The sequence below is a fragment of the Pelodiscus sinensis genome, chromosome 1, assembly GCF_052426305.1.
Source record: "Pelodiscus sinensis isolate ZL-2025 chromosome 1, ASM5242630v1, whole genome shotgun sequence".
NCBI lineage: Eukaryota > Metazoa > Chordata > Testudines > Trionychidae > Pelodiscus > Pelodiscus sinensis.
This window is the reverse complement of record NC_143052.1, coordinates 134,755,962-134,782,892: the sequence shown is the minus strand read 5'-3', so window position 1 is coordinate 134,782,892 and position 26,931 is coordinate 134,755,962. Positions and strand designations below refer to the sequence as shown.

At 48.0% G+C, this 26,931-nt stretch overlaps 1 protein-coding gene across 1 annotated transcript; it reads right to left on the bottom strand.

Moving 5' to 3' along the window:
- Window positions 1–297: 297 nt before the first annotated feature.
- On the bottom strand, window positions 298–11,055 carry LOC102449677 (homeobox protein NANOG-like). Its single transcript, XM_006119930.5, has 4 exons — window positions 10,730–11,055; window positions 4,475–4,749; window positions 1,935–2,024; window positions 298–1,079 (listed from the first exon to the last, which is right to left on the bottom strand). Exons 1-4 carry the CDS (start codon window positions 10,905–10,907, stop codon window positions 681–683), a joined length of 942 nt encoding a protein of 313 aa, XP_006119992.1. The 5' UTR covers window positions 10,908–11,055; the 3' UTR covers window positions 298–680.
- Window positions 11,056–26,931: the final 15,876 nt, after the last annotated feature.

Sequence of the window (26,931 nt, the reverse complement as noted above, 5' to 3'; positions counted from 1 at the left end):
TCATCGAATACTCAGGCCAGGCCTACCCCCAAAATGGTGAGTGACCACTAGCATAGCTACACTAAGGTTTCTAGTGTTCCTAACTTGTCAGTTGTTCTCCACCAGTGTTAGCCTTGGCAGGAAGCTCCTTACAGCACCACTGTACTGCAGTCAATAATAATGCCATGTTAGGCATGCTTAGCTAGCTCACATAGGGTGTTTCTGTGTTTTCACATGTTGCAGCATCCTGTAGTTTGTCCAATGTGTTAAATAAAGAGAAAAATATTTTATGGTAGAAAAAAATCATTACTTTTATTTGCATAATTAAAAACACCTTGGCTCTCTAGACTTCAACAGTAAACATAGCAAGCCTTAATATAAACAGCCTAAATATGGTAATAGACAGAAAGGCCAGAAGGGACTGTATGATCAATGAATATGATCACCTACATACCACAGGCCAGTGAATTTTACATAGTGATTCTTGCCCATATCTTGTGGATGAGCTGGGTTATTTTTAAAAAGATACCCAGTTTCACTATAAGGTAAGTGTGTGAGTACACACACGTGTGTGCGTTTTGTTAAGTGACTGCATATGAATTGTATGAGCGAGCCCATGTATCTGAATGTAAGGGAGAGACAGAGTTGTGTAATTACCCCAAGCAGGAGAAAGCGTGAGAGATGCAGGGAAAGGAAGGGATTTAGTGACAATTGCTTTGGGCCATTTGCATTAATTCTGCTTCAGGAAGGTACAGATGGTGGCCAGCAGTGCCAGGGAAAGGTGCCACAGTGGCTGAAGCGTGGAAGCTATAGCCATCTCCTGTCTTTGCGCCAGTGTATTCCATGGTCCCAGAGAAGCCATGATAAAAGTCTACTTTGCGCTGGGCAATGAATCCCACTGTCTGTTGGACGCTACAGGTGGCCCCACCTTTGCCGAAGACCCCCCCCTCCTCACTGGCTATGAACGCGTAGGGGTTCTGCCCTGAGGAGTAGTTCTGGTGAGGGTTGACTACATCTTGGATGGTTCCTGCTAGACTGATGGGATAGTTCTGGTGGAATTTGGGGTGCACTTCCAGGTACTCGCTGGGCTGGAACCCCGTCTGAAAGAGAAAACAGGAACCAAAACCAATTGCATCTCTCTGGGCACTCACAAAGCTAAACTGTATAAAGGCTATGCGCCTTTTGGCTTCAAGGTGTGTCCATGGGCAGGAGGAGGGACAAGAAATGTGCTGCATGATCAACAGGGGCTCAGTTACAGGGTTTGGTGTGGAAAGTGTGGCCCATGCAGGTGCTGGGGTGGCTGAAGAAATGGTATTTGTTATTCAGCTTCCTGGATGACTCTGTCATCTCACTGGACTCCAGGAAGTTTTCAGAGGAACCCAGGAAGCTGAGTAGCGCACACTATCTCCTCATCCACCCCAGAACCTGCAAGGGGCAGAGTAAAGGTTCTCTGAAGAAGTGATGCTTTTCCCTAGGGTGGCTTGGGGCTGGGGGGGGGGGGGAAGAGGGAGTGTAGGTGTGGGGGCTCAGAACTTCATCTGACCAAGGGCTCCACCCAGTGGGTAGTGGGGGGGGGGAGAAGGCTAGCCTCCATGAAGGAGGGGCTTCACCCACGTGTATAATACTGTACAGTGAGGCTCCATGGGAGATGTGAGGCCACTAACTACTAACTACTAACACTGAATGGGCCATTGCCCTGGTTGGCTAGGGGACAGTAGCTACCATTGGCCTTAGGAAGGAGGCATAGCAGTGGCTGAATAGCAGAAGGCAGGCGGAGTGAATCTTTGGCTGGGTATGGCAGAGGCAGGTCACCAAACTAGCTGGCCCATGATTCAGATCCCGTCCAGCAGGAAGTGGGATAGCAGAAGGAATATACTACCGGGCTATGAGGGGTGACAGGACACTGTGTTTTATTGACCAATGACCTTGGTCCCCTTTCTGTGCCAAGTCCATACCTGCATAAGATACTGAGCCCGCTCTGACCACAGGTTGTGCTTCTCGTATGTCTTCAGCTTCATTCTTCGGTTCTGGAACCAGGTCTTCACCTGCAGTGAGGGGTCAGAAGGTTCGGGGGGGGGGGGGGAGATGGATAATTGCAGGGGGAGGAAGGAATGGGATAAGACATTTTTCACCTCTTACTCACAGGTTACAATGAGCCTCTTGAGTCCGGGTGTGGTGACTGGAGGGCCCAGGGAATCAGGGAGTGGAGTGTAAAGCATCTGAGTGGTTGCTGGTCCAGTCTGGCCCCAGTTCAACCTTAGCTGCCCACCTACTGGCCTATACAAATTGTGTTGGTGGATCTCTGTCCAGTGCCTACATTTGTCCACATTGTACCCATCACTGTGACATGCACATACATTACAGAGATGAAAAACAAATGTGGCTTGCAACCAGCACAAATCAGCCCCAACACAGTGTCTACGGTCCCACCCATAGAATGGATTAAATCTCTCCTAACTGCAGGCCAAAATTAAGGAAAAGTGTGTTTGTGGGGAGGGCAGAAGCCTTCCCTGCATCCTATCAGTCTCCCAAATCAAGATGCCTGATGGGGACAAATTCCAAAGCCAACTCCCCTAGGGCTGTCTGCACTAACAAGGAGAACACTTCAAGGATGTTGATTGCAGCAAATAGCTGGTTGTCTCACTTGTTTCTGACAAAAACCAGTTTGGGGAGGGTGGGGGAGCTTGTTTGTGTTTGTTGTCCCAGTGCATCCTGGAATACCTGAGGCATCAAGACCAGAGTGCCCAGAATTTACTTTTGGTTAATACTATTCAAATGTGCTGCATTGTGGGATAGTGTTAGGAAGAATTTGGCTGAACCATGGCAGCTACAATGCTTGTGGCTTCTCATCCATTCTAGGAAGAGACCATTTTAGATAGCCCCAGTTCAGCTGATCCTGAGCTAATGATTTCAGTGCCGGCCTTCCAGCTGTGGTACCAGTGAGGCTCATAAATGTGTGTGTGGAGCTTGCGGCATCTGCAATGATGCCTCATGTCAAGCTATTCCAAGCAGATCATCGTTTTTCTCTTTGCCTGTATGGGCCGATGAGTTCGTGGGAGGAGTTCAGCCCTGGGGAGAGCTCACAGCAGCTTCCCAGTGGGGAGGAACTAGTCTATGCCAGGCCATTCAGAGCCTTCTGGGGTAGTTCACTGGTGCCTGGCACTGCCCCCAGGAGAAGACTGAGAACTAGTGGCAAAGCACAAAGTGGATCATTATGGGGATCCACTTACTGCACAAGCACACCACATACCATGGTGTCACAGCACTGCCAACTGGGTCAGGCCTTGAAAGTATGAGAGTTGTCATTTTTAAGCCAGATTTTAACAACAGGTCTCTCTCTTTGCCTCATGGGGTTGGAACCCTCAGGGGGTATGTCTACACTACCCTCCTAGTTCGAACTAGGAGGGTAATGTAGGCATACCGCACTTGCAAATGAAGCCCGGGATTTGAATTTCCCGGGCTTCATTTGCATAAGCCGGGCGCCGCCATTTTTAAATCCCGGCTCGTTCGAACCCCGTGCCGCGCAGCTACACGCGGCACGGACTAGGTAGTTCGGACTAGGCTTCCTAGTCCAAACTACCGTTACTCCTCATTCCACGAGGAGTAACGGTAGTTCGGACTAGGAAGCCTAGTCCGAACTACCTAGTCCGTGCCGCGTGTAGCCACGCGGCACGGGGCTCGAACGAGCCGGGATTTAAAAATGGCGGCGCCCGGCTTATGCAAATGAAGCCCGGGAAATTCAAATCCCGGGCTTCATTTGCAAGTGCGGTATGCCTACATTACCCTCCTAGTTCGAACTAGGAGGGTAGTGTAGACATAGCCAGGGGGACATGCTGGAAGGCTAGAAGCCCCGCCCCCATCCCGTTTAAAAAAAATAAAGCTGAGCTAATCACAGCTTCATGTGACTCAAGATCTTTAGAAAAATCACCAAATATTGGCAGATTCACAGTAAAAACTGCAGTTGGAAATACCAGCATTAACTGGTTCCCTCAAGGTGAGTTGCCACAGAGATGCCAAGGACAGACTGGGTTTTAGCATATTCCACCCATGGATCTCAAAGGAGCTCAGTGTCATTATCCTCATTGTACAGATGGGGAAACTGAGTCACAGAGAGGGGGAAGTGACTTGCTCAAGGTCAAGTAGAAGGCCAAAGGCAGAGCTGAACACAGAACCCACCTCCCATTGAGTGCTTTATTCACTAGGCAGCACTGTCTCCTACCTGAATTTTCCCTTCCCCTCTGAGATGGGTTCTTCTGGGGGCAGGACAGAGGCATTTTGGGAGCAGGAGATGGACAGTTATGTGAGTGTGGGGAGTGTGCTCTCTCACAGCAAGGTCCTGCACTGGCTCTGAGGATAAATACAGATACTGCCAAGGAGCACCTTTGCTCTGTGTCCATCAACCTCCACCCTTATGTCCCTGCTTCTCTTGCCTTGTACAAACATTCAGGGGCAACCCAGCCACTGCAAGGAGTCACTGCGTGCTCTTGCCATTCACCTGCTTATATGTGAGCCCCAGAGCTGTAGCCAGCTCTAGCATCTCCTGGGTGCTGAGATATTTCTGGCTCTGGAACCGCTGGTGCAGGGTTTTCAGCTGCTCCTTGGAGAATGCTGTACGGCTCTTGGCTTTCTTCACCCCTTTCTCTCCTTCCTTCCCATCCTTCTGGAGCTTGGATGCAGGTTGGGGGGGTGAGGATTCTGTCTGGGGGCTGGTGGCCGAATCTGGTGTGAAGTGGCTGAAATTCCCAGAACTGGAAGAAGCAGGGGAGAGATCTAGAGACAGAGGGGGAAGTAAGCTGTAATGAATTTACATGTCACATACACATACCGGTCTCTACTTGATGAGATCAGAACTACCTCTCTGTGTAACATAGGCCATATACTGCTAGCAGCAAAGAAGAGTCTCCTTTAGTTCAAACTCTGAGAAACTGCACCTTTGTAGCAAAATAATCTGATGTGTATCCCTGTGTGAAGTTTCAAGTGGTCCAAATAAGCTGCACAGTGACATCCTAGGTGGGCAGTTGATTCCTACATCTCAAAATCCTCTACCCCCTTGTCCTTCTGTAGAGTATTTGGGACTTGGGTATGAAAAACACTATAACTATATCTGTCGTGGTTTAATCTGGCCACAAACTTGACACTGGCTGCCAAGATTGCTATCATATCCTTTTGCTCCGACAGCACAGACCTTCAGTGTTTGTGCTAAAAGAGAATCTGTTTGCTGTTGCAGTATAGGGCCTCTGTCACACAGAAGAGCAAGCAGCTCTGCTCAGGATGAGTGTAATTATGCCCCTTTAACAGATGGACAAGCTTAGGTGCAGAGAGGTGAATGATTCACCCACGGGCACACAGTGAGTCTGTGCACTGGACTCTTGGGCTTAGGTCTGGTGATTTTTGTGCCTTGATCTGGGGTCCCTGATCTGAAATATCTTTAAAGGGGCATGGTACTCAGAGCCCAGGTGTGCTCAGCGCTCTGAAAAATCAGACCTCTTTAAGAGGTCTCACATTGGGGGCACTCCTCTGCTCTAGCCATCCGACCCAACTGTCTCATCTTTCCACTCTACTAGTGCCTTCTGCCCACTCAAAGGTCTCAATGCACTTCACCAACTGGCAAATGTGCCCTCCCCAGCCCACTGCTGTGAGTGGGGTGGGTCTCATCACCACTGAGGTAAGGTAACAACCAGAACATCCAGCCAGTTTGCTTGACTTACAGCCCACTGGCTGCCACCCCCCTTTGCAAAGTGCCTGAGAACTAGAATAGGATATTAGAATAGGATATTATGCTTAGGAGACCTTTCAGAGAGGAGCTGTATTAATCTGTTTCAGCAGAAACAACGAGGAGTCCTGTGGTATATCAGAGACTAACAGATTTATTTGGACATAAGGCTTCATGGGCATGGCCTCCTCATTGTTTCTGCTGCTGAGAACAAGAGGAGAAATGCACAGACAGAGGACACAGGGACAGGTTGGAGAGCTGGGGTTCTGCTCCAGAGAGAGTATTCAAGAGGACAGAGGAACCCACAGAGACTCTTGCCAGGAGAGCTATTCTAGGGGGGTCTCTGCCTGTAGGACTAAGCCAAGATTGAGATCTAAAGAAAAAGCTTCCTAAGCAACCTGGGCTATTAGTCCAAACAAAAGCTGCCACCATGCCAAGCCATTGAGGCAGCATGAATAGGAAAATGTTAACAAGTGAGATTAGGCAGATAGCACTCCATTAGGTGTCTGGCATGTGTGGATGCAGCCAGCACTGGGGGCCAGGAGGGTTGTTTGCAAGCCTGGACACATGCCCTGGGACATTTCATTCCCTCTCCCCGAGCCCCCCCACTTTTCACCATTCTGTCTGCTCCCTGATTTTAACCCCTACCTATCCTTTCCCACTCTCCCCTTGTAGGGAGGGGAAGAGTTAACAACCATGTGGGGAAGACAGTTTCTGGGCCAATAAGGGCACATCTACACAGCAGGTAAGTCAAATTAAGCTTCACAAGTCAAAATAGCTTAATTGGCTTTTGGCACTGTCTACACAGTAGGAAGAGCATTCTTCCTTTGACTTCCCTTACTCCTCCTGAAATGAGGGTTACAGGAGTTGGAGTAAGAAGTCCCCCAGCTCGCCATGATTCCAAAATACGGGCTTGCAGTGTAGACATAGCCTAAAGGAATTACTCTTAGATCTTTAGAGACCATCCTAACCCATCCTTAGTTCCAACCCTGAACCGAGGTTAAGGCTGGCCGGAAGCAGTGCGGCAGGGCATCAGATTAGGACTTAGAGTGTGGAGCTGCTGCCTCAGGCTAGCCGAGGGCTGTGCTTAAAGGGACCTGACCCCCACCCCGGACAGACAGTTCTCAGGGGTTCCCCGCTTGCAAAGCAGTCCTGGCTTGGAGTGCCCTGAGTGCCCACACTGGGCACATCACAGCACTCAGCCATCAGCCCGGCTGCACTTGCCGCAGGCTGCCATCGGGGGGGGGGGGGGGGGGCAGGGTGTCAATCAAGAGGCTTCAGGAGAGTTTCCACCCCGAGGAGCGCGCAGAGCCAGCTCAGTTCTCCCTATCAGGGGCTCGTACCCCATTCCTCCCTCACCTCCTTCCACTTACCCCTCCCTAGCCCCCCTTCCTGATGTACAAAATAAAGGACACGTGTGTTCAAAAATAGAAACTCTCTTTACTGAACAAAACTCGGGGAGACTGGGAAAAGAAGGTGGAAGAGGGTAGGGCAACTAAAATGATCAGGGGTTTGGAACAGGTCCCATATGATGAGAGGCTAAAGAGACTTGGACTACTCAGCTTAGAAAAGAGAAGACTGAGGGGGATATGATAGAGGTCTATAAAAGCATGAGTGGTGTGGAGAGGGTGCATAAAGAAAAGTTCTTCATTTGTTCCCATAATAGAAGGACTAGAGGATACCAAATGAAATGAATGGGTAGCAGGCTTCAAACTAACAACAGAAAGTTCTTCTTCACAAAGCAAATAGTCAACCTGTGGAACTCCTTGCTGCAGGAGGCTGTGAAGGCTAGAACTAGAACAGAGTTTAAAGAGAAGTGAAATAAAGTCATGGAGGTTAGGACCATGGAGTGGTATTAGCCAGGGGGTAGGAACGGTGTCCCTGGCCTCTGTTTGTGGAAGGCTGGAGATGGATGGCACAAGACAAATGGCTTGGTCATTGTCTTCGGTCCATCCCCTCCAGGGTACCTAGTGGTGGCCGCTGTCGGCAGACAGGCTTCTGGGCTAGATGGACCTTTGGTCTGACCCAGTACGGCCATTCTAAGCTCAGGGCTCAGGGTCGGGGGTCTCAGTGGACCACCTTGATTTTCATGCACACCTGCTCCTGGGTGGCCAGGCTGGCAGCTATCCTGCCCTAGACGGCCACTTTCCTGTGCCTAGTGCGGAGGTCGTGGATGAGGTCCACGATGTCTGCACTAGACCAGGCGGGCGCCCGCCTCTTGCGGACCTGGGCAGGCTCCCGGGAGCCGCCAGCCTGGTCTCGGGAAGAGGCGGAGGGCTGGGTGGCAGCGGGTGGCCGGCTCGAGCCGTGCCAGGTGCAGGGTCTGCTGGCTGGGTGCTGGCAGGCTTGCACATGGCATGGGCACCGTAGCCAGACTGTGCCCCTTTAAGGGCTCCGGGGCCGGGAGGGGGGGCAGAAGAGTTTCCCTGGTGGTGCCCAGAGTGGCCACCAGGGAAAGCTGGGGAGGGCTAGCCTCCCACTAGTTCAAATTAAGGGGCTACACAGCCCTTAATTCGAACTACTTAATTCGAACTAGGCGTTAGTCCTCGTGGAATGAGGTTTACCTAGTTCGAATTAAGCGCACCGCTAGTTCGAATTAAGTTTGAACTAGCGGTTTGCATGTGTAGCACCTATCAAAGTTAATTTGAACTAACGTCTGTTAGTTTGAATTAACTTTGTAGTGTAGACATACCCTCAGAGTCTAAATCAAGAGTCACTTGGAGAAATGAGGAGCTCCCAATTTCCCCCTTGTAAAGTACAGCTCTCATCTGCAGGTGAGTAGCTCCCCTCCCTACTACCATGCCTCCCCAGCTGAAAGGAAAAATGGTTGTATGTTAAAAAAAAAGAGGACACTTATATTATATTCTGAGCAGAGCCTCAGGCTTGCAGTGTAATCTCGGTCTGCCACTGCTTGGCACTTTGGGGAGTAATACATATTCCGTCACAGGGGCCAGGTACATTCACTAATGCCAGTGAGGGGCCCAGCACCACAGAAGCCTTTAGATAATCAGATAAAATATACCACAGCCTCCCCCATGGCCTCAGCAAGCACTTCCAGCCTTGCCTAGCCATCTCCTTTCCCCTGAGAATACATCAATCAGCCTTCCACTAGACACCCACCTCCACCAGCCATTCCAGCAGGTCCTGCTCACCTCCCCACAGACATGTGCTCTCCATGTTACCTCTCTCCTTCCCCCAGCCCTCCAGCCTTTCTCTGGTTCTGACCCCTCTGCTCCTGCTTGACTTGCCTTTTACCTGCCACTTCCTGGCCCTAGGAAATGAGAGCAAGGAGCCTGGGGGAGTGGGGCAGGTTCCCGGCAGTGGGGCAGATTGCAAGGAGTTGTGGCTACAAGAAGGCAGGTTGCATGAGGAAAACTGGTCTGGGACAGGAAAGGAGTTGGTGCCTATGGGATGGTGTGTGGGAAGGGAGGAAGGAAGCAGGGCAGGTTTATTACAGACCCATTGGGGGGCTGACCCATATGAGGTCTGTATACTAGGGTGGTTAGAGAGGGGCTGCAGGAGGATGAGCAATGGTGAAGGTAGGTTATGTGAGGAGGTATGCTCAGGAGGTCAGTGGGAAGTGGGTGGGGAATTAGAAGGGGTTTCTGTCAGCTCAGAGAGAAGGCAAGACTTCCTGCAAACAAAAGCTGCTCACTCCATACAGCCACAGAGGCACCTCAGTGCCTAGGAAGCTAGGCAGTGACTGAAGGGTCAGGACGGGGAGGAGAGTCAGTAAGAAGCAGGAATGGCAGCTAAACAAACCCTCACACTAAAAATGGAGGCAGGCCCAGATCTCCACAACTCTTCATCTCTGCAGGCTATTGACCCCAATAGTCAAAGCTTTGTATACAAACTGGGACGAGTTGGGCCCATCAGTGGCAGAGCTATCGCACACCCCGCCTGCCTGACGTGGTTGTGGGCTGTGGACTCTGCACAGCTTTAAGACTCTACATTTTCCTTTAAAACAAAGGGTGTGTTGTGTCTAGTTCGGATGGTTGGGAAGTTAACCAAAATGAGAGCAGACCGTACACTGATGTAACCCCTGGCCTGCAGACAGCCTGAAACACCAAAGCAGATGTTTTGCAATGACTCAAGAGAGGTGTAATCCCCATTAGTCTCATTAGGACATTGACTCTAAAGCCTAATAGCACTAGGCAAAGACCTGTCTGCATTAACTATTTCAAGGATGCACAGTTGAGGAGTCTTTTGGAAGGGGGCAGGAGTGAAGCCCATGAGACAGGAATTGGGAGCTGCTGCCATGCAGAGAATGCAGAGGGAAGACGGGGAAAACAAAGAGAGGGAAGGAGAGAAGCAGAGAAAGGAGGATGGTGAAAGGAGAGAAACAGGGTAGAAACAGTAATGGATCCTAACAGGATTCCCCATCCTCCTTCCTCCCCTCCACTGGGATACTGAACTCCAAAAACTATAACAATGATAACTAAGCGCTCAGTTACTGTGTGAAGGCTGTCATCGCTGCAATATCCCCCTTGACAGCACTGGGAGCTGCAAAACCCTAAACATATACTCCAGTCCATGGACCAAACATGGATTTTGCCCCTTTGCATAAATATGAAGCTCTGGTTTAAGTGAGGCCTGTTTGTCCCCTCTCTCCCTTAGCCATTAGCCCTTCAGGACATGGTGTTCTCACCCAGGAATATAGACAGACAACGATACGTTGCCTCTACAATGCTTATACCTGAGGATCTCAAAGTGCTTGGCAAGTCTGAATGAATTAGGTTCATGTCCACATTTAAAAGGGGGAAAGAGAGCTACAAAGAGAGTGAATGTGATTTGCCCAAGGCCATCCAGGAAATCTGTACCAGAGCTGACAAGAGAACCCAGGAGTCCTGATTCCCAGTCTCTGGCTTTAACCCTCAGACTGCATTGCCCCTCAGAAGTAAGTTGGGTATATCTTCAACTTACAGACATGCAAAAAAGGCACAGACTGGTCCCTTCCCCCCCAAATCAGTGACAGATCTGGGATTGGCACCCAGGTGTCCTGAACCTCACTCCTCTCACTTAACTGTGATGGCTTACCTGGATTCTGCCTTTCCTCCTCCGGAAACTGGGCATCACCAGCTGCTACTGCTCCCCTTCCTGGCCATGATGCTGCACGTTCGGTGCCCCCCGCTGAGTTCCAGTAAAACTCCCCATAGCTCATGCCAGTCCCACTTGGGTAAGGCTGGTAAAGGGGCATCGCCAAGTGAGCACTCATTGGGGGCTTGCTTAAAGGGGTGCTCCCCCCACCTCCCAATAGCCTGCACTTCCCTTCGGGGGAAACAGCTCAGCACCCAGAGATGAAGGTGCTCAGACTGTCTAGGGGAGTTACCTTTATAGCTAGGAGTTCCCTTCTGAGGAGTACAATATCCTGCCTCAGCCAGGTCTTCAGTACACATTGTCATGTTAAAGAGCATGATTGGTGGGGAGGGTGTGAGAGAAGGAGAGGGTGGGGGAGGAAAGCGACAATGGCATCAGGATTAAAAAATGTCTCCAAAATTCCTGGCATTCTATAGTCCACCCTAGCATGGGCCAGATCCAAAGCCTGGGGAAGTCCAGGTAAAACTTCCCACTGACTCAAGCCTGACATGTTAAAAAGCATCCCAGAAAGGAGACCCTAGGTGGGAAATATTCACTGCCCCAGCCAACCTTCCCTCCTCCCCTCCAGACTGTGGAAGCCTTCAGTTCTGAAGCTGAACTACACACCTGTCCCATATAATTCTATAGGAGGCAAACCAAACCCCAGTCAAAGGGGGTCTTGCAAGCAGAGGGCTTGCTTCCCAACTGTCCTGCAGTTTGTAAACACAGTGACAACAGCCCAGGGAAAATGCAACCAGGTCAGAATGGCAGCACTTGTTACCCTCGGTGCTGGGGGAAGCGATGACACTAGGAGCAGCACAACAGTGACTCAGGCTAGAAACCAGGGGAGAGGGAAAGTTTTTCTTCCTTCAGATTAAATTTCTCTTTTGATAGGCACTTGATGGGGCCATCTGAGAAGTGCCAGGAAGGGTCCTGGCCAGTCTGCTAGTGCCAGATGCCAAAGCCCTGAACTTAGGGGAAATCCCTGTCGACACCAAGGTCCACTTTTGCAGGGCAGGCCTGTAAATATAGGCTGTCTGCTCATATATGAATGAATGGTCATTAGAGACATTTTTGTTGTATTGTTCTGTTAGGAACTATAGATACACCATATGGGGAGGCAGTGGGAGGGAGACCAGTAGAGTCTGGGAGGGGATCCCTGGCTGTAGCAGTCACTTTGTCAGAGGCACATCTGTGTACATGAGCATTTTCTTGGCTGTGAACTGTTGCTGGCCTGTTTAGATTGGATGAGGTGATACAAGGACCCTGCCTCCTCCCCTCCTGCACCCATTTTGTCAGCAAGTGTGATTAGCTGATGGTCCATAGAAAGGCTTGCGTGGAGAGGTGTGAGCTATGGGCCAAGAAGTTTGAGAACTACTGAAATAGCCCCAGGTCAGAGAGTCCTGTAGTTCAGCCACAGACCTCGGGTCTGGCCCACGAAAGCTCATCATCTAATAAACCATCTTGTTAGTCTTTAAAGTGCTACATTGTCCTGCATTTTGCTTCAACTACCCCAGACTAACACGGCTACATTTCTATCACCTCCAACCCGGAGATCTTTCTTTTCATGGTTCTGCTAATGATTTGCTATGGAAGCTAATTCAGGTCTTTCCCATAGGTAGGAAGATATAATGCTACACAACTAAGCCATGTGGCATTTGGAAGCTGCCACTAGTGTTTATAAAGTGTGTTGATATCCTCTTGGGGATATCCTCTGAGGGTTTCAAAGCAGTTTATAAACAGTAGTAGTGAGTCAGTCACAGTATTATCATGTTTCAAAGGCAGGATGATCCTGTGGCAAGGACCCATAGATAGGTTGGATGTCAGAAGCCTGAGGTTTTAGTCAGTGCCCTCCCACTAACTTGCTGTGTACCCCAGTGGGGTAAATTCAACCTCAGTTTTCCCATCATTAAAATGGGGAGAATGCTACTTCTTATAATGCGCTGTGAGATCTCTCTGGCTATGTCTAGACTGCAGGCTTCTTTTGGAAGAAGATTTTCCAGAAGAGATCTTCTGAAAAAACTTCTTCTGAAAGAGAGTGTCCACACTGCGGAAAGCGATCTGTTTTTTCGACACTGACTGGACGCTATCTCGCATGTAAGCTGTGGGTGGAGTGGCCACCAGAGCACCTGTGGTTTTTCCTCTTTCCTCTTCTTGCAAAAGAACTCCTTCTTTCCCATCTATGTACACCTTTTTGAGAAAGAGCTCTTTCGGAAAAAGGCTTCTAACGCATAGAATGAAGATTACCAATGTCGGAAAAAACTCTCTGTTCTTTTGCTTTTTTTTCTGAAAGAATGGGATTGCAGTATGGACATAATTGACGGGGGATGAGGGGTTTAGGAAAAAAACGCTGTTTTTCAACAAAAAAAAAAACTCTATAGTGTAGACATACCCTCTGTGAAAAGCCCTCTGTAAGGGCAAAGCACTGTTATTGTCTGTGTTGGGCAATTGCTCATCAGGTCTCTGGGGCCTGTGCTCCCTCACCTCTCCCATGCCAAGTGTACATGCGGCCCTGCAGAGGAGGCTGGGTGATAGTGAAAGCTGTGGTACCACCAGTACCAAGTGTATTTCTTCATCCTAGTTGGATGGTGCAGTAAGTTGGTTTTCCCAAAGTCTGGCTAAAACTGGGACCTGGGTGAGAACACTTTGGGTGAGACTGCTCAGTCCAGACAAGTTAGGTATGATGCTGGAAGGTAGTATGGGCAATACCTGCCCCAGTATGGATGGGGTTTACCCACCACTTGTCAAGGAACCTGAGAGTGCATCTACACTGCACCTGTAGCTCGAAATAAGCTACACAATTTGAGCTATGCAAATTATGTAGCTTATTTCGAGTCAATTTCTAAGTAGCTTATTTCATAATTTGGCGCTGTCTACACAGCCCTTATTTCGAAATAAATCACAATTCCAAAAGGTCCCTTGCTCCTCGTGGAATGAGACTTGCGGGGATGTCGGAATAGCAAGCCCGTTATATTTCAGAATAATGGGCATGCTCAAAAGACGGTGAATAGTTATTTTGTGATACCTCCAGTATCCCGAAATAGCGCTGCAGTGTAGTCGTAGCCTCTGAGTCCTTTGAGATCTTCAGTTTCTTCCAGCTTCTCGAGTGGCTCTGGAGATGAGAAGCGCTTTCTTTCATCTCTACGTGCTTAGGTGTCTTAGGCCTTTCCTCCTCTGGCCTCCATCTTGCCACTCTCATTCAGGCCTTTGTCACCTCCAGAGCTGAGGGTGGAAGAAGAATGCAACTGCCTGCTTGCTTGGAAGTAGAGTTACCAGGTGTCCGTTTTTCGCCTGGACTGGACGTTATTCGGGTCCCCTGTCCGGTAAAAAAAACAGAAAATAACAGACGTGAAATGTCCGGTATTTCCTGTTCCTCTGCGTCTGGTGGGGGCAGGGGAGTGAGGAGCATGGGGGCCATTTTTTTTAGTCAACAACTTTGGTCTCCTCCCATTTTTTTTTCGCTCAACAGAATTTTTTCCTGGTGGTTTTTTTTGGGGGGGCGGGGAGGAAGAGTGGGTGTTCGGTATTTTTTGTTAAACCATCTGGCAATCCTACTTGGAAGTGCTGACTGAAGAGAGCATGTTATATGGTTACCATGTCTCCACAGGCTGCACTAAGCTTCCTACAATGTACCTTTAGGCTTTGGGTTCGGACTCTCTGACAGCCCCAGCTGTGTGTCCTACTGCTGCTATGAAAGGGCCAACCATGCAAGTAGAGGGTGCTCAGCACCTTTGAAAAGGAAGCCATGAATGGCTGGGGCTTGACAGCAGGGACATTCATTATGTTTGGGTTTGGACATCCTCCGCTGCTCCATTGCAGTCTGTCTGATTCCCCGGGGCATAGTCTTAGGGCAATCAGCTTTTCCCTGCGGAGTCAAGTGAGTGTAAAGAGCTAATGGCTGGCTTGTAGTCTGTTTAATCTGACACTCATGACATTGCATGAGCGGTTTGAAAGGTTGTTTCTGTACCTACACATTGGGTGGCCAGGACATTGTGTAGATCATTAAAATAAACCAGTGCAATAAAAATGCAATCTTGCAAATGAAATATAACAATGCTAAAAAAAAAAGGTCCATTGCATGCAATAATGTTGAATGCAATTTTTCACTTGAAATTTTAAATGCACAAAAAAGAGGGAAATTCAGAACTCTGCAGCCACATAATGCAATAGCACTACATTCACCTGGAGTTTATCCCAGTTTTGACAGCTTAAATTCAGGCACTCTAGATCCAACACCCCATACAAATAACCAAAATTCAAACAAAACAGGCCTCAGGCCCCCTACAGCAGCACAGCTAAAGGAGACGCTCCATTTTTTTCTGAGCAATATAGGGCCTATGTCACACAACTGAGCAATTCTGATTCCATCCAGTTGAGGGCAATGGGCTGCACTCCTACACACACCTACCTGAATTATTTAGGCATTAATGTTACAATGACTGTAGGTGATAGGGTAAGAAAAGAAAAAACATGTAGCAGACTGAGAGAAAATATTCCCAAGAAAGTATTAGAGGCTTCATGTAAACTCACAGTGGAACTAGACAAAGCCCTGGGACATTGGTTCTTCTAAAGCGATGGTGTCCGTAGCCTCAGAGCACTTGCTGGTGGTCCGAGAGGAGGTGGGTGCTAGACCCTTCCAGTTAGGAGCCTAATTCCTTTTGGAGAGCTGGGCAGTGGTGCTGGCTCTCCTTGTTTCCAGATACCTCTTCAGATGTCCAAGTTCTTCAGTGCAAAGTGCCTAGAGGCCTGTAGAAAACCAGCCTAGCAGCCCCTACTAGAAACTATGAGGGACAAGAAGAGAGAGGAAACAGGAGCTGCCTTTGGGACTAGAACCACCAGTGGAACTGGACCTGCCAGGACCGGGGAATGGCCAGCAGAGCAGAGAATGAATCAGCTCAGTGGGGGGAAGGGTGGGAGAAGGCAGCCAAATGGCAAGAGGAGTGAGAAACACAATGGCATGATTTTGCAGAAATGCTTTTAATGGAAAAGTTTTTCTGTTAAAAGTATTTCCGCAAAAGCGCGTCTAGATTGGCACTGATGCTTTTGTGCAAAAAGTGCTTTTGCACAAAAGCATCCGTGACCAATCTAGATGCGATTTTGCGCAAGAAAGCCCCAATTGCCATTTTAGCCATCGAGGTTTTTTGCGCAGAACAATTCTTCCCTGTCTACACTGGCCCATGCGCAAGAGGGCTTTTTCCCGAGCGGGAGCGTGAAAGTATTTGTGCAAGAAGCACTGATTTTGTACATTACAAAGTCAGTGCTCTTGCGCAAATTCAAGCGGCCAGTGTAGACAGCTGGCAAGTTTTTGCGCAAAAGCATGTGCTTTTGCGCAAAATCTTGACAGTCTAGACGTACCCAATTAGTTCACTCCCAGGGCTTCAATGCAGAATCCAAAATCTCAGTTTATTCTGTCTCCAAGCTGGAACCGGTTTCACTGAACACAAGGCGTTGGCTTGCAAACACGAGGTCTCAGTTCAATCCTGAGTTCAGCTAAAATTGGTCAAACTTTGTTCTGAACCATGCCCACATCTTGAATACTGTGTACAGATGTGGTCTCCTCATCTCAAAAAAGATATTTTGGCCTTGGAAAGGGTTCAGAAAAGGGCAACTAAAATGATTAGCGGTTTGGAACGGGTCCCATATGAGGAGAGGTTAAAGAGACTGGGACTTTTCATCTTAGAAAAGAGAAGACTATGGGGGGATATGATAGAGGTATATACAATCATGAGTGGTGTGGAGAGGGCCAATAAAGAAAAGTTATTTATTAGTTCCCTAAATAGAAGAACTAGAGGACACCAAATTAAATTCATGGGTAGCAGGTTTAAAACTAATAAAAGAAAGTTCTTCTTCACACAGCATGTAGGCAACCTGTGGAACTCCTTGCCAGAGGAGGCTGTGAAGGCTAGGACTATATCAGAGTTTAAAGAGAAGCTAGATAATTTCATGGAGGTTAGGTCCATAAAAGGCTATTAGCCAGGGGATAAAATGGTGTCCTTGGCCTCTGTTTGTCAGAGGCTGGAGAGGGATGGCAGGAGACAAATCGCTTGATCATTGTCTTTGGTCCACCCCCTCTGGGGCACCTGGTGCTGGCCACTGTCGGCAGACAGGCTACTGGGCTAGATGGACCTTTGGTCTGACCCAGTATGGCTGTTCTTATGTTCTTATGTAGGTTTTATTAGATGTTGAGCCCAGGATCAGTCCCCCAGTGGGCCCAGGCTCACCGACCTCTGGGGTTGAGTTTGCTCCAACTTTAGGCCAGGCTCACTGGGCTTTGGGTTCTGACTTGTGTAATGCAGGACTCCCTGAACACTGAGCTCCGCAACACTGCAGCTAGGCCAGGGCTGGTGCTGAAATGAGCCCAGATTTGCTCTAAGGTGGGAAGTTTGTAACTGAATTGAGTGGATGGGTTATTGGTTTGTAAAGCAGCACACACTAAGTACTCTTATTACATGAAGCAAGACTGAAACCAAACCAGTTTCAGAGGCTGTAACAAAAATATCACACCACTCCTATTCTACTTACCTGCCTGCCGCATGGGCTCAGTGGGTGAACCGAGTTACTGCTCAGAAAATGATTTGAGATCCTTGAATGAAAGGTGCTGTGTAAGTGTGAACATACTCTGGCTATAACTTGAAGCACCTTGGTCTTCTTGTCACTTTGCTACACAAGACAGAAGGAACAGAACTCAGCCCCTCCTACAAAAAGAAGCTCCAAACGCTTCAGCTAAAGGAGAATCACCATTAGCTGCTTGCAGTACAGGTCCTATAACACTCAGAGACACGAGCAGCTCCGGGCTCTGGGCAATGCAGGGGGAGAAGGGGAGCTCTGCTGCAGTCCCCCCAGGGCCAAGGCAGCCAGACCTCAGCACTGCCCAAACCATGCTGTGCCTCCCCCACGCAGCCCTCGATATTGCCCCGATCATGCTGCGTAGGGCTCCGACGGTGATTTAAAGAGCTCAGGATTGGGGACATTGCTGCTGTTGCTGCAGTGGCATTGACAGCCTGGAGCCCCAGACCCTTTTAAATTGCTGGGCCCCAGGGCAACTGCCTCCTTTGCCCCTCCCCCATCAGCAGCCAAGAGCATTCTGTGCATTGGAGGGCAGCGGAGACACATACAGAGCACTAACATTCCTAATAGATCATGCTGCATTTTAGTCGGGGTAGCTCAGAGTTATTTTTCCTGGTAGTTGAGTTTTGCTTTGAATCTTACATTCTTTCAAACTCCAGAACTCAACATTAAATTCAGGGAGGGGAAGGGACCTACTCAGAGCAGATATTCACTAGAATATCTCTGTGATCCAAAGCTACCAAGGATCACATGGTTGTAAGTATTTTCCAACCTTATATGTGAAGAAACTGAAGCACAGAGGTGCTAAAGTCACAGAGTCACTGACAGAAGGCTTTTCATTGCTGGGGTGGGTGCCAGAGGGCAGCTGTATGTTATGGCTAGTTACTCTACAGCTGCAAAACCCTTTTCATTCCTTTCAGATGCTCACAGCTGTCCAGTAACATTCTCTTTGGGAGCCTGACATTTTCCAGCCTTGCTTTTTGCCAGGAGATTTTTTTTGAAGGAATGAACAATATCCCTTCAGCCATTCTTGAGTTCAGTGATGCTGAAGAAACTTGCCCTGTCTCACATGTGACGGAGTCACTCTGGTTGATGAGAACAGCAGTTTGGGCCTCAAATGCAATAAGAGCAGGCCCAATGCCTTGGAATGTACTTTAACCGTGACATTTGGGAACCTTTTCAATCAGCAACAACCCGTTTACTTACCTTTGTAATGATCTGAACAAGAAAAGCATTCATAGCAAGGGGCTGGGAAGCCACTTCATGTCTCTTGCTCCATACTGAATGATGTGAGGCAGTGATGTCTAATGGTTACAGAGGACCGTTGGGGTTGGAGTCTGATTCCCTAACTTGCTGTGTCAGTTTGACTTCACCTCCCTACATCTAATGTTCCCCATCTGTAGAATAGGGGAAATGAGACTGAGCTATATCTGTAAAGTGCTTTGAGATCCTTGGATTATTATAGTGTATGGCATATGAATATTTGCTCTTATACAGTCATCAGTAGATCCCAGAGTGCTTCATAATATTTAATCCCTGTATCCTCACAGCATCTGCATGAGATAGGGCCTTGTGTATAGATGGGAAACTGAGGCACAGAGAGGCTGAGTGAGTTGCCTGGGGTCACAGCGGAAGTCTGAAGCAGAGCTAGTAGTTGAACTAGGCCTTTTAAAGTTGTGATTAGTGTCCTAATTACTAAATCATCACTAGGCTTCTGAAGGTTGGGCTGGCTCCCATTGCAGAACAGCATCAAAGAGCCGGGGAGGGAACCAGCATGTTCCATTGCTTTTGGTGGCTTATAGACAAGCAGGCAATGAGAGCACAGAGTACCCCAGAACTCCTCCCGTTTGGGCATGAACTAAGGACCCCAGCAAACCTCTTGAGTAGAGTGCCTGAAGATGAATAAGGGACCTGAAGCATCTGGACTATGCGGAAACCCAACAGTCCAAAACAGAGCTTACACCATTGCCTCGTAAAGCTTCGCTATTCCATGGGTACTTTTCAGTGTTAGTATATGCATTGTAGTGGTCAATTTCTTTTAATGATCCCTGTGTAAGCATGCTTGGTCATTGTTTTCGTGTCATTTGTGTGTGTTTATTGAATATTCCTCTTACACTTCCTTAAACACCCACTGTGACTTACATTTTCTCTCTCTCTCTCTCCTCTACCCGCTTCATCCCCCAATAAAGGGTTAGAAATAGGGCTAAACATTAGGGTTTCCAGGTGTACGGTATTGGCCCCTGTTGTGTCTTGCGGAGGCGGGGGGAGCGAGGAGTGTGGAGAACTGGGATTTAAAGGCTCAGTGATCCTTTTTTTTGTGCAGGTTTTTTTTTGCTCAACAACTTTGGTCACCCGTTTTGTTTTTTTTTTGCTCAACCAATTTTTTCCCCGCCACATTCGGTATTTTTTGGTAAAGTATCTGTCATCCCTACTACATATGCCCAGCCTAAATTCAGAACTGGACACTCTGATCTTGACTAGCCTAGAATAAAAGTTGTGAAGTTAGCACAAGCCTAGCATAAACATTGGCTGATTTATAGCTTGAGGGGAGCCCATGTGCTAAAGTTTGCACTTCCTTGTCTAAAGAGGATTTTTAGACTGTTCCTCAACACACTTTCAAATCTTAGGGTGTGTCTACACTGTACTGTTATTTTGAGATAACTAGCGTTATTTCAAAATAAAAATGTGTGTGTCTACACAGCCATTCTATTATTTTGAAATAATTTCAAAATTACAAAATATTCTGAAATATGTAAACTGCATTCTACAAGGAATAACACCTATTCTGAAATAGCGATTTCAAAATAAGACATGTGTAGATGCTCAACAGCTGCTATTTCGAAATAGCCCCTCATCAGGGCCATTCGAAGTTAATCCTCCCCAGTGCCTTGTTGGATTCTAAATCGAGATAGTGCATCTACATGAGGGAAGTCTGCCTTCAGACTAATTTTGAGGCTTCCCTGGAGTGTAGACGTGCTATTTCGAAAGAAGCTATTTCACAATAACTATTCTGGAATATCTTATTTTGAAATAACTGTGCAGTGTAGATGTACCCTTAGGCCTGGCTCTATACTTAAAAATTAAGTCAACATAACTATGGTGCTCCAGGGTATGGATAACTCATACCTCACAGCTATGTTGACCTAATGCTGGGAGTGCGCACAGCTAGTTTGATGGAAGAATTCTTCTGTGGATCTAGCTACTGCCATTTAGGACATGGTGGATTACCTACAGCAATGGACACAGCCTCTAGTTCTATGACTGTAGTTTCTACACTTTAGAGGCATAGACTAGACATGGCCTTAGTCAAGACTAGGCCCTTCCCTGCATGATGGAGCAATACAGTGGCTAAAAACACCAGAGCTGGTCTATTCTGGTGCTCTCACTGCTGTCAGCACTGGTTGAGCTGCTCTTGTTCAAGGCTCTGTCTAACCCCAGATGTAGCAATTCGTTGCCAGAATCTGGTTTAGCTGAAGCCCAGTTTCAAGGTAATTTCTGCTCAGCACAAGTTCAGTGCTGTTTCCTAGTGTAGAAAAGGCCCTTTGCCAAGCAGACACAGGCAATTCGGAAAGTCTCTCCTATACCTGCAGCCAAGAGCAAGACCTGGGTTCTATTCTCAGCTGTACTACTGACCTCCCATGTGACCCTGACTTGCCTTGCTCCGTGCCTCAGTTTCCCTGTTTGTAATACGGAAGGATAATATGGTACTCCTTGGTTAAGTAATTTGGAATCTTCATCTCAGCTAAGAGTGAACAGTAAAACCAAGGCTGCATTCTCTGTCGCTACATTTACACTATGACTTTTGCCGCAAGAGCCTATGCAAATGAAGCATGGTTTAGCATTTTCTCGTGCTTCATTTGCATCTTTTGTTCCATTTTTTCACTAGAGGTTTTTCCTTTTTGTGGAAGATCCTCTTTTTGTGCAAGATCCTTATGCCTCCAAAAAAAAAGGCATAAGGATCTTGCGCAAAAGGGGGGTTTTGCGCAAAAAGGAAACGTCCACACTGCCTGTTTTTGAGCAAAAATCCCTAGCGCAAAAACGGAATGAAAAAGAATATGCAAATGAAGCATGGGAAAATGCTAACCCACACTTCATTTGCATAGGTTTTTGCAGCAAAAGTCATAGTGTAGATCAGTTTTTCCCAAATGGTGTTCCGTGGAGTGAAAATAAGGATTCGGCAAGAAAATTCCATTACAATAACATTTTATTATTTAAAAAATAATAATTAATATTTAAGCATTTATGAATTTTATTGAAAACAATTTTCATTTGTTTGCCACGATAAGCATCCCTGTGTAATGCCAGCTTAGCCAGAGAGTAGGGATGATGATGTCACTACTCAGCGCTGCACACGCAGTCAGTCAGTGGTTAGACTGTTATTAGGGGTTCCGCAAAATTCTTTCGAGTTTAAAAGGGTTCCGTGGCCAAATAAAATTGGGAAACACTGGTGTAGATGTAGCCTGTGTGAATCACAGTGGGATCAGTTCCCAGGATGAAAACACTCTGGGGTCTTTTTCCTTGGGACAGGAGGAGGAGGCTGGAGACCTGTGGTGGAGCAAAATGTTTTGAAAGGTCTTTGAAGAAGGAAAGGGCAGGGCATGTGTGAAGTGTTCTTATTGCCAGACCCCAACCAACCACTTTTCTTTTTCATTAAGAGAAAACTGCCCTGGGGACCATATGAAAGGCCCAGGGAACCTCTGCTCTCAGCTCTGTGGGAAACAGTGCAGCCCAGAGGAACCTGCAAAGGGGTTGTTAATAGGGGTTTGGCAGGTGGTTTGGGGAGGAGACAGTAGTGGGTTGGGAAGGATGGTCAGCAGCCAAAGGGTGAGTCAGTACCTTCTCCACCCACCTTCTCTTCACAGCAGGAGCCCCTCCCTGATCCTGGTATGACTCATTTCTCTGCTGTTTTGAAAACCATACACTCTGCCCCTGGCAGCATGCACTCTCCACAACTGGAAACCCTCTCCAGTTCCCCACTTGCTCTCTGTGCACTTCCTAAACAACCCACTACACTGTGTCCTGAAAAACTCTACTGGCCCTTCACACACAGGTTCCCCATGCCGCTCACCATCTTCTACCAGAAACCCTCTCTGGCTGCTTCAGCTAACCTGCCTCCCTAGGTTTTCAGGCCATTTGGTAAGGGCACATGTCAGAGAGCAGCACATGGCTGCTGGTGCAGAGGGAAAAAGGAGGGAAAAGGGAAGTCATGCTGACTCACTCCTGGGCTGATACGGGGTCTCTTAGCAGGACAGGAAGAGAAAAGAGAAGGGGTTTGAGACTGGCCCTCCAGTTCCTCCGTTCAATTTATTGCAGACAAGTGAATCTGGAGAATTAACGAGCCCTAAAGGATCAAATCTCCCCCCCTCCAACAAAAAACAAACATTCACATATTTAAGAAAAAAATTAAAAAACAACAAATAGTCTTAAGAGTGTGAGAAGAATGTGATGTGCTAGGCTCCCCAACCTGTTTCAATCACCAGCTCTAGTATCTGAGAGTCCCCCAGACTACATGTGCTAGGAATGATGTCTCCTGAGACAAAGGCAGCTCACATAGCAGGGCTCTGATCAAGGAACCTGATATCAAAGGAGCAAATCTCAGAGCCCCAGGGTCAAGTCAGCAGAGCATTTTTCCCAGCCTCTCTCTCCTTCAGAGTGTCATGTTCAAATGGCAACAATAACAGCACAAAAGGCCACGTGATTCTGTGTGCTGTATACTCAGAGGAATCACAATTCCCGAAGAGTGTGATTCACAGATACTGCTACAGTAAAAGGGTGTTGCAAATACCAGGCAGCACAAAGAAATAATACTAAAAGCAATACAGAAAGACAAGGGATGAGGCTGAAAATAACACTGTATTCATCTGAGGAAAACAACAGCTAATACATCTAGGGAAAAATAACCAACCCAAACACAGCTGCTCAATGGGAGGGAGGCCTCCAGAAAGCAGTGATGGTGAAAGAGACTTAGAATGAGCAGGGAATAGATACGTGTTTGCAAGTGATAATTACATACATAATTAAAGACATAACAACAATACTTTAGACTGATATAGCTGCCATCAGTAGATCTCAAAGCACTTTGCAAAGATAAATATAATTATCCCCATTTTACAGATGGGGAAATTGAGGAATAAAGTAGTGAAATGACTTGTCCAAGGTTATATAATAAGTGCTGCACTTATGGCTGGGAAAATAAAGTTAGGCTACATAGTCAGAAGGATGCCATCCAAGAGCAATGGGTTATGCACAGCTGTGGTGAGGTCACACAAAGAGTACTGTGTTTTAATTTTATGGGCCTTGCCTGAATAAAGGAGCTTGGAAAAGAGCAACAAAAGCAATTAGAGGGCAGTTTGTCTCTGCCAAGTGACTGTTTCAGGAGTGATGCAGAGTAAAGTAATATCCTCTACATAGATCATCTTTCAATGGAATATGCATCTAGTGCTACATTAACAGTAAAAGGGAGATTTTCCTCACCAGCAGCCTGACAAACTCAGCCTGGGCTCTAAGGCTCTACTCTACAAAACCATGGGAGAACCCAGGACCCTCCAATCAAGTTGGCTGACACTGGGCTCATCATCAGTTTGTGATCAGCACAGCTCAAGGTAAATTGGGTTCTGATTCAGTTATCAGACTCTCAAACATTATCTAATTCAGTTTTTCAGACTCCTAATAGTTGTGTAGTAGCATAGACAAGCCAGAGGCTGTGTCTGTGCTAGGAGTGTTTCACCAGGATCGGAACACCCGTACACTACAGCCGTAAAGTGCTGTTAGTCTGGAGGTAGTTATAGCTTAGTGCTGATATTGCAAAACCACCCCCACCAGCAAAACAAGGATAAAATCACGCGTTTGCTGGTATGCGTTTATACTAGGGGCTTTTGCTAGCACAGCTGTCCCAATGCAGGATCACACCTCTGACCAACAGGGCTGGACTGGCAAAAGTCCAAAGTGTAGACCTGGACTGAAAGTCAACTTGGGCTCTTGCCTTCTCCTGCTTCATCACCTGTAAGAAGAACTCTGCAGAGCAATCTATGGCCTCTGGGAAACTAGTGTTGTCAGTGACTGTGTGCAGGTGTCACAGGCTGGAACTTTAATGAACCATTCTGTTAAGGTCCTAGGGCTTCCTCTTTCTGAGCTGTGTTGGCTCCTTCCAGCAAACAGGCAACAGAGAGCAGTCTACAAATACACTGGTGGCTAAAGCCAGTAGCTCTAGCTCTGTATGCCTGCAGGTAAGGGAACCACTGCATTTAGGGCCATGTACTGTTTATAGCCCCTTTTCCGTGTAGCACTGCACTTTGCAGGGATTAATTCAAGATGATCTGTGAGGGGAGAAAATTGAAGAGGTAAATATCTGTAGCTGGGCCAAACCATGACAGAAAAATGTGTGGGATGCAAAATACTCAGTGGGAAGGGGAAGCCTAGGAAGCCAGGAGCTGGAAGGTGAAAGCAGTGAGCAAGTTAGATACATTTCCAAGTGTGACATGGTTGCTAAAAGGCTGGTGCAGCTTTGGATGGCTTCACCAAGGCCAGCACAGAGCAAGGAATAAGTCCCCGCTTTATAGTTTGGGTGTGAGTGACTGTGGAGTGTGGGGTTCAGCATCGCACGAGTGGACACAATGCAGAGAGATCAGAGAAGAGCCACAAAACTGATCCTAGCCCAAAAGGGAATTATTAATGAGAGACTAATGATCCTGACTTTGGCAAAGAGCCTGCTAACATGGAATAGGTGGAGGGACAGCAAATCAAGGATTCCAAAAATAATACGTTTACTTGAACAAAAATAAAAACAAAAAAAAGCCCTTGTTGTTTGTTGAAGAATAAGCATATCTGTGTGTGGATCTGCACTAGTGGCATATCATCTGGGATCGCCACAGGAGATACAGCCCTGGGATTCTCCTCACTTATAAACACAGGCTAGAGCCTGCGGGGCTTTATGGAGAACACTCCCCTGGCAGTCACGTCACCATTCACTCCCCACGGCACCTTTTCAAACAGGGAACAGCCTGGAAGGGGCCACACCCATGCAATGCCCCTCTCTGACCTCCAGGGGCCACCCCAGCACATGGCTTCAGACCCAAACAAAGAGCAGCAGCTCATTTCCCCCTTTCAGCACAGTAAATTCAACTGCCAGACTGCCCACCACCTGCAGCCAGCCCAGGGAACTGGAAGCATGGGGGGATTACAGCAAGGGAATCCTCTCTGTTGTAGTCACCCAGCAGCACAGCACAGGGCTTGGTGTAGGCTGCAGGGAGACACATTCTTGCCCTTCCTGACCTCTCCTGAGACAGAGGAATCCATGGGCACCGTTTGGGGAGAAAGGAAGGAAGAAATGGAATACAGGATTCACCCCCACTGCCCCCCAGTAACCCATGCAGTGTTAATGTCATGCAACTGAATGCATCTTGAAATCCCTGTGCTGTTTGCACAAAGCCTTCCCCTGGCATTTTCCATCCAGCCACCTACAAGGTCTCGTTAGGCCTGAGGAGAAAGGGAGGCTGTGGAAATGGAGTAGGGCTAAAGGTCAGAGAAGGATGGATGTGTGGAGGGGAGAAGGCAGGGCCTAGGCAAGAGAAGGAGGTTGGAGCTCAGGGAGTGAGGGGGGCAATATGGAGAAGAGAGAGGGGAACGCCAAGGGCATGGGGTGAATGTAGGAGTCGGGACCTCCAGAGAGGTTGGGGGGGGTGTTCGCCAGAGTAGGGAGAATTCAGTCTGAGGCTGGGGAGTGAGTAGGAGCAGGTCCCAGGTCTCCAATGTTGGAGAGCTGTGTGACGTTCTCCGTGGAGCTCTGAGGCCCGGGAGCGAGGCAGGGCATGGCGTGCTCCCAGAGGCACAGAGGGCTGGCTGCCCAGCCTTGCCCAGAGGCATAGCGAGGGTGTTATGCGCCTGGGGGCAAAGGCAAAATCCCCCCCCCCCCCACAGCCACCACACGGCAGGGACCCCCCGAACCTGATGCATGGCTGAGCCCAACCCTGGGAGGAGGGGGGAAGCTTGTACCATGTCTTCCCCGGCCCCCTCCAGTTTGGGGCCGGAACCGGGCACACATTAACCAGTTGGCGGAGATGGAGGAGGGTCAGGCTGGAGGTGGGAGGAGGAGGACCAGGTGAGCCAAGGGATGACAGAGGGAATGGAGGGGGACTAAATTGGCACCCGCTAGCGTGGAACCTGGGCGCAGCTGCCCCCTATCCACCACTCACTACAAGGTGCAGGCTCCTGGGTCATGAAAGGCAGGAAAGAAAAAGAGGGTGCTGTAGCTCAGTGTTGCTCAACTTTTTTTTATAAATTACCCCTTTACAAAAAATTATAAGTACCCCCAGTTCCTCCAGTTTTCAGACACACAAAATTTTTCTACCGTTGTAACACATTTGTTTAAAGAACTTAATCATAGCCAGATGGACGATTAAATTTGGGGGGGGGGAGAACAAAAATAATAAAACACTGTAAAACGTAAAACAAAAAATCAGTTTTCTCCAAATTTAAGTTGTGTTGATGTACCCCCCAGACTTCTCTCGAGTACCCCTAAGGATACTCGTACCACTGGTTGAGAAACACCGTTGTAGCTCACTTAACTCTCCCTTGCTTTTTTCCTGTGCCGTCTCCCT